Source organism: Diorhabda sublineata, chromosome 8 (assembly GCF_026230105.1).
Source record: "Diorhabda sublineata isolate icDioSubl1.1 chromosome 8, icDioSubl1.1, whole genome shotgun sequence".
In the NCBI taxonomy this organism is placed as follows: Eukaryota; Metazoa; Arthropoda; class Insecta; order Coleoptera; family Chrysomelidae; genus Diorhabda; species Diorhabda sublineata.
Genome location: NC_079481.1, coordinates 11,574,418 through 11,589,418, shown reverse-complemented (window position 1 = coordinate 11,589,418; position 15,001 = coordinate 11,574,418). Strand labels below are relative to the sequence as shown.

At 32.0% G+C, this 15,001-nt stretch overlaps 1 protein-coding gene across 2 annotated transcripts in view; it reads right to left on the bottom strand.

Moving 5' to 3' along the window:
- Window positions 1-2,552: 2,552 nt before the first annotated feature.
- The window catches only part of LOC130448095 (heterogeneous nuclear ribonucleoprotein U), a 37,178-nt gene continuing 24,729 nt past the window's right edge, over window positions 2,553-15,001 (bottom strand). Inside the window, exons 10-14 of one of the 2 annotated variants that reach the window (XM_056785292.1) lie at window positions 14,382-14,532; window positions 12,749-12,898; window positions 10,905-11,045; window positions 10,489-10,775; window positions 2,553-4,469 (exon numbers count right to left, since the gene is read on the bottom strand). In XM_056785292.1, the coding sequence (XP_056641270.1) occupies window positions 4,284-4,469; window positions 10,489-10,775; window positions 10,905-11,045; window positions 12,749-12,898; window positions 14,382-14,532 (915 nt within the window). In that variant the 3' untranslated portion in view covers window positions 2,553-4,283. Of the gene's footprint in view, window positions 4,603-10,488; window positions 10,776-10,904; window positions 11,046-12,748; window positions 12,899-14,381; window positions 14,533-15,001 lie in introns of both variants that reach the window. The other variant, XM_056785293.1, reaches the window with a different exon arrangement.

The window sequence follows — 15,001 nt, the reverse complement described above, 5'->3', positions numbered from 1 at the left end:
GTTAATTTTGAACGGGTAAAACCAACAAGGCCATAATTTTGACGACTCTGTTCAACATCGCAATAGAGGAAGTAATAGATGAGGTAGATGTGGGAGACACTATCTCAAAAGCTGGCAGACCCTAGGATGTTCTGATGACCTGGCACTTCTAAAGGATAGGAAAAGCCTAGAGAATCTTATAGTGGAGTTAATGGAAAAGGCCAGTGAGATGTACAAAAAACAAAATACATGCCGGTAACCAAGAGAAGGACAAATAATAAGAGGAAGATCGTTCTGGGAGGGTACCAATTCCAAAGAGTGAAAGATTTCAAGTACTTGAGTGTGACAATAAGCGAGGCAAATAATAGAAGTGGAGGAGAGAATCTAAACGGCAATAGAGTGTACTGGAGGTATATAAACATTCTGAGGAGTAAAGAACTGAGCACAAAGACAATGTTGAGAATATACAGAATTAAACCAGTCATTACATATAGGCCCTAAACCAAATGCCTGTCAAGGAAGTACAAAGAGGATCTTCGAATATTGGAGAGAAAAATGTTACTGGGAGGATCAGAATCCCTGAGGTTAATGAATCACGAGATCAAGAACGGGAGGTGAAAGAGAGATATAATAACAGTGATAAAGATCTAAAGGATTAAATGGTTTGCACATATGAAAAAGAGATCTGAATATGGAAGGTAAAAGAGTGAAAGCCTACCTAAAGTTCATTGGGAACAAGTATGCAGGATATTGCAGTGGTGGGATGATGAACTGGAAAAAAATATTGACAGAAAGAAAGAAGTGAATCAGAATAGTGAGGGAAGCGAGCAAGAAGCTGTTTACAGGTTGGAGAGTGAACAAAATAAATTTGAAGCGGATTTATTCACAACAGAAGATGAATCCATATAGCCCGAAAGGGGATTGCGAAGGATTAAAAATTATCTTTTATTATTGTTTAAATTATATATTGTACTTTTTCTCTTATTTATTTATACGATTTCTATTCGTGGGGTGAATTAATAAACACTGTCTCTTTACATTCTTAATTTATTTATACACTATACACACAGTTAACTAACTTTTATTTAAATTCTTCGATTACTTTCTATTTCGGTCTGTTCAGTACGACTATTTATTATAAACTGCGCTACACAAACTCCACTTATATATCACAAAAGAATTCTCAAAATTTCTAGAAAATAAAGAAACAAAGCAAATAAATAAATAGACCTTCCTAGAAATTATTCAAAAGAAAAATGTAAGAAAACCGCCTGCTATAATAAAAACTTATATAAAACAAACATCAAACGGATTCCGCCGTTTATAAAAAGTATGTCAAAGGCGACGCGCGTACTTATAAGCAGGACCGGCTTCAGTGCGGAGACACAATTGTAACAGTATTTTTAGAAAGAAACAAACATTTTTGAAAAATATATTAAGAATGAACCAGTGGTTCAGTTGACAAAACTATGTGACTCATAGTGAAAGCGAATTGTTTTTGGTAACTCCCTTTATTGCCGGTTACCTGTTTGATTTCAATTTTAGGCATAAGACACTATTTGTTGATGAACATTAGTTTTCTTGAAGAAGAGAAGTCAGAGCAAGATTTTGAGGAAGAGCCATAGCCATTAAAATCTCGTGAGAATTTACCCAAGAGGAACAAACCACATCCTTTGACGTCGAGACCAATTCAGCCACCTTCAACATCTCGTGATCAACCCAAAAGGGAAGAATTACAACCTTTGACAAATTCAGGAGGAAAAAGCAAATGAATTAGCCAATCAAGGAAGACAAGAAAATTTGATATATGGCAAAGAATCATGGAAAAATTGGACTCAACTTTATCGAAATGAGAGCAAAATCAAAGGAAGAAATTTCTTCTCTATACAAAATACACATAGGAAAATTCCTCGGTTTAACAATGCTAAATTACCAAAGTGATTACAATTATCAATAGAATGAGATCAACACATTGTGTCACTGCCAAACATCTATATAAAATTAATGCTAAGAAAGATCCTTACTGGGATTGTAGACAATTAGGAGACTTCAACCACTAGTTTCTTGGATGCACGATTAGATCATCTCAAAACGACGAATTGCACAAAGAACTGCTTAAGTATAATCAAGCCCCAATTAATATCTATTCGTTGCTTGTGGTTCCAGCATTGAAGTAAGCTTTTAGTCAAATACCTAATATGAAATGGCTTTACACTTAAGTAGACAGTAGTTTTACTTCCTGAAAAAAAAACCTTTATTTATCCTTTACTCTTGATGCAATCCTCTGTGTAATGTCCTGGATACACCACAGGACGTGAAGAGTCTATATTAGCTACCCTTTGTAGTCACCTATTCTTATTTTGAAGGGCATGAAGCAGGTCTTCAGACGCACCTGGCGGTACTCTCTTCAAACAAGTAAACACAGATCCTGGCTGTATGTTGTTAGACAAAATGCCACTAGAGAAAAATTTTTTTCTAGCAATCATTTATTATTTTTAATTTCTATGTAATATATTATCTGAATATGTTTTTAAAGTGGTTAAAGTGAGGATTCAAAATAAAATACTAAAAAATATACTAGAAATATTTATTTACGAAGTTAAAGTTTGTTAAAACATTACATATTTTTCAATATGTAGAAAAAGACAAATAAATTGAATAAAGTTACTAAGTATCCTCAAGTATACACATTAAACAAAATCTATTTGCTATATTAATTAATAAAATATATACAATCCTTTTTTAAAATATGACCTGATACGTCATGATCATTTGTACAAAAAATTTGAAATAACTCAATTTTTTTCTCTGATAAATTGAATACTAGGAAACCAAAAGAAAAATTATATTTTCCAACGACCTAAATGAGCTACTTAATATTTCACCCTATGAATAAGTGCGAAATAAAACCTCATAATTGGAATTACTACAAAATGCGCTACGTTCAAATGGCGACATATTAAGTATAAAGTGTAGGTCATCGGAAAAGTATAATGTACAACTCGCGTGGAAAATAGATAATCCGTACTAGTTGCACGATATACTTTTTCAAAATATACATTCTAGGTATGTACATTTTTTTCATAACTAATAAGGTACACACATCAATTTAAACTTTTCTATAAAAAGCAATAAGGAAATAAAATTTTTAAAAAGTCAACACTATATCCTATAATTGCTTCTAATAGTTTCAAATTTTCTATTTTTGTCCATAATATCGAAATTTAAAAGTGCTTGCTTTGTGTGGGAATAATTTATTAACACTAGAATTGTACATTGGTGTCATGCATGACACAGCTATGCTTTATCTCCTCAACAAACATTAAACAGAGAAGTAAGAGCTAACTTGGAATTTAAAGAACCGTTATTGATATCTATACTCAAAAAACTAATTATTAACACTAATATCAGATTTATACCTGATGCTTATTTCAATAACAATGTTATTGTCTTATGTCAACTGTTTTCCTTTGAGTTCTGAAAATAAAAACTTTATTTTCTTCAGAACACACATCAGGTTATGTAAATGTGAGTATAATGGTAGTAAACAATGCATTCATAAAAATAGTACTCAAAGCTGAAATAACATTCGGCTCTGTTAGGATACAATTTCACTACAGCATTTTTTAAATTTACAAAATGTGAGTTCCAATGTATCAACTGAAGTAGAATGAAATTGTCCGGAAATATTGTTTCAATGAGTGAAGAAGAAGAAGAGCTTTTAGACAGTGACATAGTCTAACAGTTAAGACTTGAGGAAAATGGTAACAACAAGTTAAAAACCAAGTTTTCAAGACTTTACTACCACCAATACACAATAAAATTACTTACGCGAGTTTCGACAATCAAAGAATCCACTTCAGAGATTGAATAAACTCAGTTTCTGAAGATAATAACTTGGTTATAAAAACACGCGTCAGTGATTGTATAATTGTGAATGTAGATGCAGTAGTAGTAAATAGTGTAAATACTAAGTTTTGCTGATGTTCGGCTTAGACATAATAAAACAGTTTCTTGGTTTTAGAAGATGCCCCATAACATCAAATTTTTTACGATACTTAACCATTTTTGTGGTGGTGAAAATGTCTTCCTTGGTATTTTTTTTTAATTTCATATGTCAATCTAGGGTTAATAGATTATTCTTTGAAATTGATATATTTGTACTACAGTAGTTCCTGAAATCAAGAGTTTATAACGTTAAGACTATAGCAGTTGTCATTATAATATAAATAAGGACTGGTAAAACTACCAGAAGCATTCATTTTAGAACATTGTTTCTACAAAAAATACTACTCTTATAGAATTTATCGTTTCTGGGATGATGTGGCGGCAGCTTGTGCCATTTGTTGGTGTTGGGCATACTGTCTTGCATACTGTGCCCATGCCTCCTGAGCATTATATGGTTGAGAGGATTGCTGATTTTGAGCAGCAAAAACATTTGTCGAATAAGTTGTTTGTTGTGATTGCTGTGACTGATGATATTGCTGTGCCTATTTTAAAAATGGCTCCCTCTTTAAAAAATATTTTACTTAAGTAAATTATCAGAATCAATATTGATGTTTTCGAACTAAAATTTTTATCTGAATTTAAATACCCCCCGGAGATGTTTGGACTGGATTACTTCTGTAAAATAAAAAAAAATAGCATTACCAATCTCAGAGATAAAAAAATAGTTAGCAATATAGCAAAATAATTATAGTGTTTCTCCAGCAAGTAGGTACCTTATATCTACGGAAACTGAAGGTTACCAACATAGGTAGAAGTGAGAATTCACTATATCTCTGTAAGTATAAAGAACTTTAAGGATAATAATATTTCTAATTCGTTAATATACCTAATTGTGAATGATAACATTTAGAATTTGTTTTTAGATAATTCTAGAATGATATTTAATTGAATTTACAATATATTTAAGTTAAAAACACTGCAAATATAAATATTAGAACTAATCCTCAAAAAGCAGAGTCTAGAATCTAAATCTAAAAATTGAACGTATTCATCTAACTTACACATAATACAATTTTCAGTTTTTTATCGGACTTATGTTTAATCGTTAACAATTGAAGTTGTTAGGAAGTATGTTCAAATTTAGGGACAAACAAGAAAATAAAAATCAGTTAGACTCTCTGCTACTGTCACAAATATGTCAGATGAATCAAATGCGAGTGGATGTCTCTCCAATGATTACATTCATTTTTATTACATGCTCTTCATGAACAATTTTGTCTTTCTTTTACAATACCTAGCAAGAAGCATGAATTTGTACATTAGTAAATTATAAAATTTTATTCGCAGCCAACATTGATTCTGATAACGAATCTTTTGATACATGTATTTGGTATAAAGCATGTTATACTAACTCTGTAGAAATTATAACAAAAAAAAATGTGAAAATTAATGTTTAAGCAAAATAAAACATATCTGGATGAGACATTGTTCATAGAAAAATTCTAGGTATGAAAAGAAAGGCATATTTAGTATGTTTACAAAATGTTGGAGGAAATATCAATAAATGTTTCATCCACCTAGATTAAAAAAAATATTAATATTGAGGTAATTCTTTTGGAATACTAAAAGAACAAGTTTTGTAGGTATTAATTTACGAGTGCCGCCACGTTTCAAATGGCATACCTACCAAAATTTTGATTTGTACTTAAAAGATGTTTGATGATTTTTTTGATTGGAAATTAAAAGAATCACTTTTAAAAACGTTGGAAATTATAGGACTTTTCGGAAGCTAGGACCCTGGATTACTTATGACCTATCACGGATTTTAACCCAGATTTGGTTTGATTTAATTACAAACCTGATCCACAAGAACTTTCAAGTTTTTATTACTTTTTTGTTAATTTTTCCTTGATATTTAATAATTGTTATTGAGCAGTTATTAACGATTTATCTATCCTCTTTACACTGAAAATTTAAGGAAAATACATAATTTTTAAAATTAGAAAAAAAACAGACAAATGAATCAACTAATCATTGTACCTGGGTACAAAGTATTAAATCATATGAGTACGACCCAACTGACTCAATCAGTTTTCGAAAAGTTCCAAATTCATCGACCAACCATTTTTAAACCATTTGTTTCTGTTTTTTTTAATACATAGAACTTGGTAGGTTATGTCAGGTTTTGCATAATCATTTTTCAACATATTCTCCTTTTTCCAGTGTTACTCCAACTATTTCAACCCTTTCAAATAACTTAACAAATAACTCCCTAGTATTTTTCCTTAAAATAGGCGATTACGATATAGTCTTATGACAATCTCTTTCCTGTAAGTGAAACTTCAACGTTAGGAAGAGGAAAAAGTCACTGGTAGTCAGATCTTTTGAATGCAGTAGGTGTTCAACCAATTCAAAGTGTAATTCATGAATTTTAGCCATGGTGAATACCAAAATGTGCGAAGGTGCGTTGCCTTTTTCTTTTTTGCAATTTCTCCTTTCATCTTATCAACAATGGTGCTTTTGGAAGATAGTTGAAAAACACAATCCCATGATTTTCCCAAAAAAACGTTCGTTATTAGTTATTTGGCTGATGAAATAGATAGATACAGCAGGTTTCCTCTACAGTTAAGTCAATGGCCTCTTCCATCTCTCCAACCTTAATCCGAAGGCCATTCGTCGAACTTATTTGATAAAATTGTTGGTTGTCGCATTTTTCGGCCGTCCAGAACGCTCGTCGTCAGTCAAGCTGATACAGCCGTGTTTGAACTCAGTTGCTCAAAATTTTACAGACAGTGTCTTAACTGCTCTCTCATTTGCGTAAGCATATTGCCAGCTCGATACTCATTTTTTCCCATTTTCAGAAACTAAGCACCTGAAATAGCTGAAATTTTGGTGAGAATCTTTCAACGCATGCGCTGACATCTTTGAGTTGAGGTCTGAGACTTTTCAGACAACCCTCATATGTCAAAATATCCATAAATTAATTGTTAGTTTATATTGGGGTCAATGAATATTATTAATATATGCTGTGGTGATATTAATTAAATAAACAATAGAAAGAGATATAGTAATTGATTCAAATTGGGTTAATTACTATAAAACGTTCGGTAAAAGGGACTCATAATTTGAAACTGGAACTTGTTAGACATATCGATGTAGTGTTAGAAATGAAATATTACTAGAAAAATAATTCACTGAGATCAAAATCCCGTAATACATAGAAAAACAAACTTACTGATAATTATAAAGGGGCTAAGGGGCTTTGAAACTTTTATTAAAAAAGTTGACGTGATGTACCATGCGATCTTTATATATATATATATATATATATATATATATATATATATATATATATATCGTGCTAGCGACAACAATAGAAAAATAAAAACAATAATAGAGGTAGAAATAAATAATTACAATATATATATATATATATATATATATATATATATATATATATATATATATATACGTTATTTGCCGGGCATGAAACTCATTCTCTCTTTGAGTTCTGGCATAAATAAATAACTTATGGATGTTTTTCCTTTTAACAAATCAATAAAAGTTTTATGTTAAAAGTTAATTGTATTATTTTTAATTCAAATAAAGTTTAATAAAATGTAGTTGAGTACGCCTATGAGTCTAACCTGAAGTTAGCCGTTCCTCTAATTTGATAATTCTACACAGTTCTCTGTTATAAATCGACTCAGATGAATATTCTATTATTTAGATGTACAATATAAGGAAAATACTAAAAAATTATGTCAATTTTATATGATATAATCAAGAAGTTCTATTTCTGTGGAAGGATTACATATGATACATTGAACAAAATTTAATTATACTACACAATTCATATTATTTCTACGGAAAAGGAATCTTAACCTCACAAATAAGGAATTTTATCCATTGTCAACGTAATATATATATATATATATATATATATATATATATATATATATATATAATATGTGATTAGGGTATCATGTACACAGCGACCCAAAGGATTCTTACTATGTCACTGGGGATACTCAGGTGTTTAAAACTCATTTGATAATCCCACTCCTTTAAGAAAGTTCAGGATTTGAGATGGCCGTAGCTACCAAAAATCTTAATTTCCTATTTCATATGCTCCCAAGAGAACTGCTCTAGAGTACAGTAGTGTCTCACACTTTGTAAGAATGTCTATGGCTCCACAAGACTAGTTAGTGATTGTAGATTGTTCTTACCTAGGTTAATGCATTCAAAAGATCTTCCTTGTCTCATGCTTGTAGATTATTCCAGGTTTTTCTATATATACCTTTTCTTTGTCTATTGTGCTGAAGCCAATTACATAAAGGGTTTATTCACTCTTACTTTAAAAATTTTGCTATTTCATTTTCCACCGCTCCAGTGTGTACCAGAAGCCATTAGAGGGTAAGTTTATTCTTTTTGCCTAGCTGAATGAACTTGTCCAGGCGTTTCCAAAATAACTTAGATCTTTTGCAATTAGGTTAGAGCACTAATGGCTGCTTGGCTATTGGTGAAGATTATAATCTCCCGTTTGCGATAATTTCTTTTCAGATTGATTTAGATACATTTTTCAATTGCATATTTCTGCCTAAAAAAATACTTGGTTCATTGGTCAAGCTTTCAGAGTATTTGGTTCTGAGCCTAAACACTCCTATTCCTGTTTTGTAGCCATGATAGGCTTGTCTGTCCATTCCTATCATGATGTTTTGATCCCACTTGCTTGTACAGCTTAGTTTTAATGGCAATTTTTTCTATAAGCTACACTTTTTCGCTATTTTATCTTTATCTTCATGCTATAGATACACTAGGTCATCAGTAAGTGCCCAGCAATGACATATACGAGATTCAAACAAATATGCAAGCTTTATAGCTTGTTCAGAGACGTTAGAAAGTGCCTGATTAGCTTTTCAAGAACATTGGTCTTTGCTAGTTTCAAGTGAGGCGCGACATGCCTATTAGGTGGCCCATAACTATGAGATAGATAGATAGATAGATAAAAGTGAGACATACTTCGATTATGGACGTGACACAAAAAAAAGAAGAGTGTACTACTGAGGGTTAATGTAGAAAGAAGTTCTTCGAAATTCATTTGCACATAAAAAAGAATCTTGGATTTGGGTCCTATAAAATGACATTTTTCTGAAGAATCAACGTTTAACCTAACAATAAAATAAATATTGATTGAAATGTGCCATAGACTATAAAAATCGAGACTTTGAACATAAAGTTATGATTTTTGTTTTGGAAATCAATCAAAAGTAGAGTCCTCCGTAAAAGAAATGAGATATTCCATCCAGATTATCTGAAACTAAAAGTCAAATTTCTGGTATCCATTAAGGGTCGATATAATGCGGTTATACTTTATAGATCGTACTGTTAATATTTAAGGAATAATGTGATCATGATCAAAAAAACCTTGTTTTGGGAGGATTTTATTTTCCAGCAAGACGTCTCAAATGTTAAAAATAGCATGAAATGCTTCAAAGACAACATTCTATTCTAGAATGAGTCTCAAGCATCTTTAACCTATCGACAATTGCTCTATGGCACAAAATGGGAAACAGCGAGAATTGAAAAACATATTTCCAGAAAGATTCAGCACACGGGATTGCCAAGTGCAATAACCCAAGAGAATCCACGCCGTTACCAAAGCTGAAGTCAACGTAATGCAATGGTAAAGTTTCATTAATGTTTTTGAAAAGTTGTTTGCCTAAAATTTACTCATATATAATTATTATTTATTTTTTTTTAAATATGTTGGCCACATGCTTTATTAAAAAGAGAAAAACATATTTTGGTACGCTGGGTTAATTAAACCGGGACAGGGCTCGTAGATTACTGAAATTTTTGAATCTTTACCCATGTATATGATTTTAAAATATTTATAACCAAATAGTGAGATAGAAACTATACAATTTCCTCAGATGAATTTGGAGGAAGGTAGTGGCATGTATGGTGAATTTTGGAATCTCACTCGATTTATGATGATGATATAACGTTTTTGAGTTAAACCCTGTCAACATTGGAATAAATATTACGCTTATAAGTTTCTTATTAGCACTGATTGAAAAGTGTGATACCATTTGATAGTAGGATATTTCATTAATAGATCAATATAGTAGAATTAAAAAATATCAATTTTCAAGTATATTATCTCTCTTTGGTAACAGAAAATAAAAGAAATTAAAATCGGACTTAAATGGTAAACAAGGCATACTGAAAGAACAGACTCTAGGAAGATAAAAGAATTCGTACGCAAAGCTTAATTGGGAATATAGAAAATAGTGATATCTCCAGAAGCAACTTACACACCTAAAACAATCTGACCTACAACAAAGAACAGATAATAACATTATAAGAAAGCTGTGCACACAAAAGTCTAGAAAATTGAGAGCATAAGAACAAAGGAAGAGACGGAAGGAAACATTGTCACCATACTAAAGGTATGTGCAAAACAGAATTCGAGTCACTAATAAAAAGTTACAAAATGGAAGAAAGTCCAAAATGTGAAATCAAAAATTAAAACCTCATTTTTTAAAATTTTGTTACCTGATTCCAGTTTCCCTGTTGTCCGTAACTATTCCAATTATTACCATAACCTTGCCAACCCCCTGAATTATACTTGGACCAATTTTGGTTTGCACCACTGCTCCAAGGTTGAGTGTAATTCCTAAAAGTTGGTTGATTCCAACCAGTACTTTGACTTCGGTTTCCCCAATTACTACCGCCACTATTACCCCAATCGCCACCAGAAGATCTACTACCATATTGACTCCTCCTTCTGTCATAACTACCTTGACTGTAATAATCTCTCGACCTCTGATTGTAGCTGCTTCCTAAAAAGCAAAAACTTCTTTATAATCACAAAAATAAAGTAAATGTTCGACTCTATATTTGTTCGTGTGTCCTCTTAGATTCACTTTAATATGCAATTAGATTAGATGATATTTGATCTGAAGACTTACCTCTCCAGTCACGGGATCTTGAATCATATTTCCAACTGCTACCACCTTCATCTCTCCTTTGTGGTCTGTCCCATCTTCTACTTGATTGATATGACTGTTGGTATCCACTCCTTCTTTGAAAGTGTCTTCCCTGATCATTTCCTGTAAAAGTTGCATTAGTTATTTAATTATTTATTCATTTGGTATTTATTTACACAACAGCAAAACAAATGGGTTTGAAAATCAATCCAAATTAGAAGAAGACGTTATATTGCACAGAAGACTAAAAACGGTAACTGAAATAGATGAAGCATTAACATTAATCATTATTCTTAAAGAGGCAGTACAACATGGTACACCAGGACGTAAAACATTGAACGTTCCAGTTGAGATGAAAATACTGATAGCGGATGAAAGAAAAGCCAGGGAAAAGCGGCATCGAACTCGTGCACCACCAGATAAAACAATACATAACAGAATAAGTAACCAACTGAAAACAAAAATGAAATAAGCAAAAGAAAGATATTTTATGGATTAGAGATTACATCACTAGACCTAACCCATTTGACATCAAGCTAAAAATTATAGGAAATCTAAAAATCGTGTGTCACATTTTCATAACGAACTAGAATATACTCTACAATAGGCTAGAAGCAACTGTACTATTTGTGAAATACCTTGCAAGGTGTTTACTACCACGAATGACGTAAGCCTGAAATAGAAAGCAAATTATTTGAAACTCCTCCAAACAGGTCAGCAATTAAACCAATTACTGGCCAAAACTGCTGAAATAATGATCCCGAACCAGGGCAAAAACTCAAACTCTGTCGAATGTCCTGGAAAGATCACCACTACAAAGAATAAACAACAAATCCACAAGATGAGCTATACAATAAATCAAGCACTAGAAGAAAAGAAATACTGCATATCAGTCTTTTTAGATGTTAGCAAGGCAATCAACAAGGTTTGGCATACAGGTCTTGTACATAAAATCAAAAACTGTCTTCCAATCACATACTTTAAAGTGTTCTTATCTATGAGATAAAGAGTTGAGAACAAAAATTAAAAGCACTTCCGATATTCATCCAATACAAGCAGGCGTACTACAAAGGAGCGTCTTGGGGCTATATCTACCAGCAAATAATGAAACCATTATGGACACCTTCGCCGACGACACAGTCATACTTAGCAAGCAACGAAAGACCAGTTGCAGCCTTCAGGATTTCGCAGATATATTAAAATGGCATTCAAACGTGACTGAGCAAATGGAAAATCAAGACAAAGCCGACCAAGTGACCTTCACTAAAAGAAAATACCAGTGCCTCCCAGTTTGTATGAACTATGTACAAATACCACAACCTACTAACACGAAATAGGTACACCTATACACAAGACTCACATGGAAAGACTTTATCGTTAAAAAACGCAAACAAATCGACCTGAAAGTAAATGATTTTGAGTAATTGAATGTATGGTATCGAGCTCTGGGGTTGTGCAAATAAATCAAATATAGCCATTGTACAGAGAAGCCAGTCCAAAATACTTCACATAATAGCTGATGCACCATGTATGTGTACTACATAAATACTTAAAACTTCATTTTTGTCAAATATGTCATGAAAGAACGAAGCACGAAACATCATGAACGACTGGCTAACCATAAACTCGTTACTCGTTCCACAGCCACAAGACGGTAGAAGACTACAAAAAAATTGGCTTAGAAAACGGTAACGAGGACTTGTCGCTGGAGACGACCTCATCACACGGCATAGTAGAGCTTATATGCTCTGAAGCCATTCCATTACCTCAAAAAACTATGTTTTGATTGCTAATAAAGTAAAAAAAAATAGTACTCAAGTACTTACTACGGTTATCTCTACGTTTGTCTGCTGGAAATCCAGCCGCTCTTCCAGCTTCATTGTACTTCTTGATTATCTCTTTTGCTTCTTTTTCATCAACACCAACGTAAGAAACTTCTTCTAACCAGTCCCCAACTACTGGTAACACCATAGCAGCTAAAAATTGACAAAATGAAGAAACATCTACTACTTCTTATACTATTTTGATGCATTTTTTTAAGTAGACTTGGTTTTCGTGGTATAAAATGAAATCACAAACATTTTTTGCACACACAAACAGTAGATGTGCAAATTTTGACATTTTTATATATCTGAATAACCAATACATAAATCAGAGTGTGAAGATTAGAATATAAGAATGAAAATTAAACATTCTTTTAGTCTTTGATGGACCGTATTCATCTAGAATTGACTATATAACATCACGCTACGAACTGTACGGTAAAACTAAGCTTAACTAGACCCAAATATTAAGTATGACACCGTCCTCAAATAAATTCCGAAGCCGGTTAAATTTTTTTAAAATACTGATCAAATTTCACCGATTCTACTGGTTTTCTAAAACATTTTTGACGTGTAAGATCACATTCTGAGGATGTACAGTACAAAAGATTGAGAAACGTCGACGATTGACACGTTCTTCTGGGATATATAATACAATATTCGTCGTGGCATATAGCCCCGTGACTAGTTTTTTTTTATAAAAATCTGGTATTGGTTGTATTAAAAAATCCATATCTGTACATGCTGACACTTCGGATAAAATAGTTTGTCAAAATGTACGAGGTTAGTTTAACGGAACAGTGATTTTCGCTAGGTTGATTATATATACACTACCGGTCAAAAATTTTTACCCACCCCATAATGCATTCATTGAATTTCAAAATAATACACTTTTCATATTGTCAAGCGAAGGCCGAACCGGTGTCATACAAACCAAAAATAATAGTGTCCGTTATTTTTTTTTAAATTATACGATCGCATGTTATATGTTGTCGATAAACGCGACAAGTTAAACCTTACTGATTTGTTTATTATCATCTAAATATGCATTATTTCTCCAATGTTTATGAAAAACTGGCGCCCGATGCAACCTACTACTTGAGCTTTGGCGTCAAACCGTTACGTAGTGACAAAAGAGCGTTTTACAAGCTTAGAATTCATTTAAAAGTACCAACAAATATAAACGAAATTGTGTCTTCGATATGGTGATGTTCCGATGACTTTTCTAAAGGTCCATAACTACAATAACATAAGTTTTAAAATGTTTATTGTTACCATTCACTTTATTTTTTGAAAATGCATCAAAATATTTTCAAAATTTCTTATACAAAGTGTTAACATCTTTTCATTTTCTAAACTAAAGCAGCAAATAATTTACAGAGTTATGGATTATTTTGAGTTTTAATACCATGAAAAGATGAAAACTGTCAAAATAGACATTTACATTTTCAGTTAAATATGATAAAGCAAATATAAGCACTAAGCACAATTTACAAAGTTTCGGATTTTTAAAAAAATTGTAATTATTTGCATATATTTGTTTATTGTTGTTTAAAAAAAATTAACTTGACGTGTACTAAGAAATCCGTTATTTTATAAAAAGAAATATAAATAGTGTCATCCAACACAAATATACCTTTCATTCCAAGAATAGTACTATCAGGGACCTCTTTCAAAGCTTGACGTCTAGCTTGTTCTTCATCTCCAACTACAACTATCACGGCCTTTCTCTTGAAGCCCTCAAATGGCCGCATTTTACGGCTTTGTGCTGATGCGAACACGTTAGTCTGCCACAAGCCTCAGTATTATAATATTGATCTCAAACTGTTATTATTATTTCATAAAATTAATCACTAACCGATTAACAAAGGCTTTTCGTTCAAGGAGTAAAATTATTTTATTTTTTGTATGTGGGTTATATCAAAAAATGCTGTTCTAAATCGTAAAATAATTAAAAACTTTAGTTATAAAAACTAACTATATCAATAAATACGAGACTTCAATAATATGGTTCCATGTAGTAATCACTAATTTATTAAGTGCTCAACGCACATTTAAATGATAAAATATTTTGTATTTCAAGACAAGATAAGTATAATAAACATAATGGGCAATGCAATGCAAAAAGCACTACATCGGGCAATGCAAGATGCAATACAACTTGCAATGCAAGATATAATACAAAGGGCAATGCAAGATGTAATATAACTTGCAATGCAAGATATAATACAAAGGGCAATGCAATGAAAGATATAA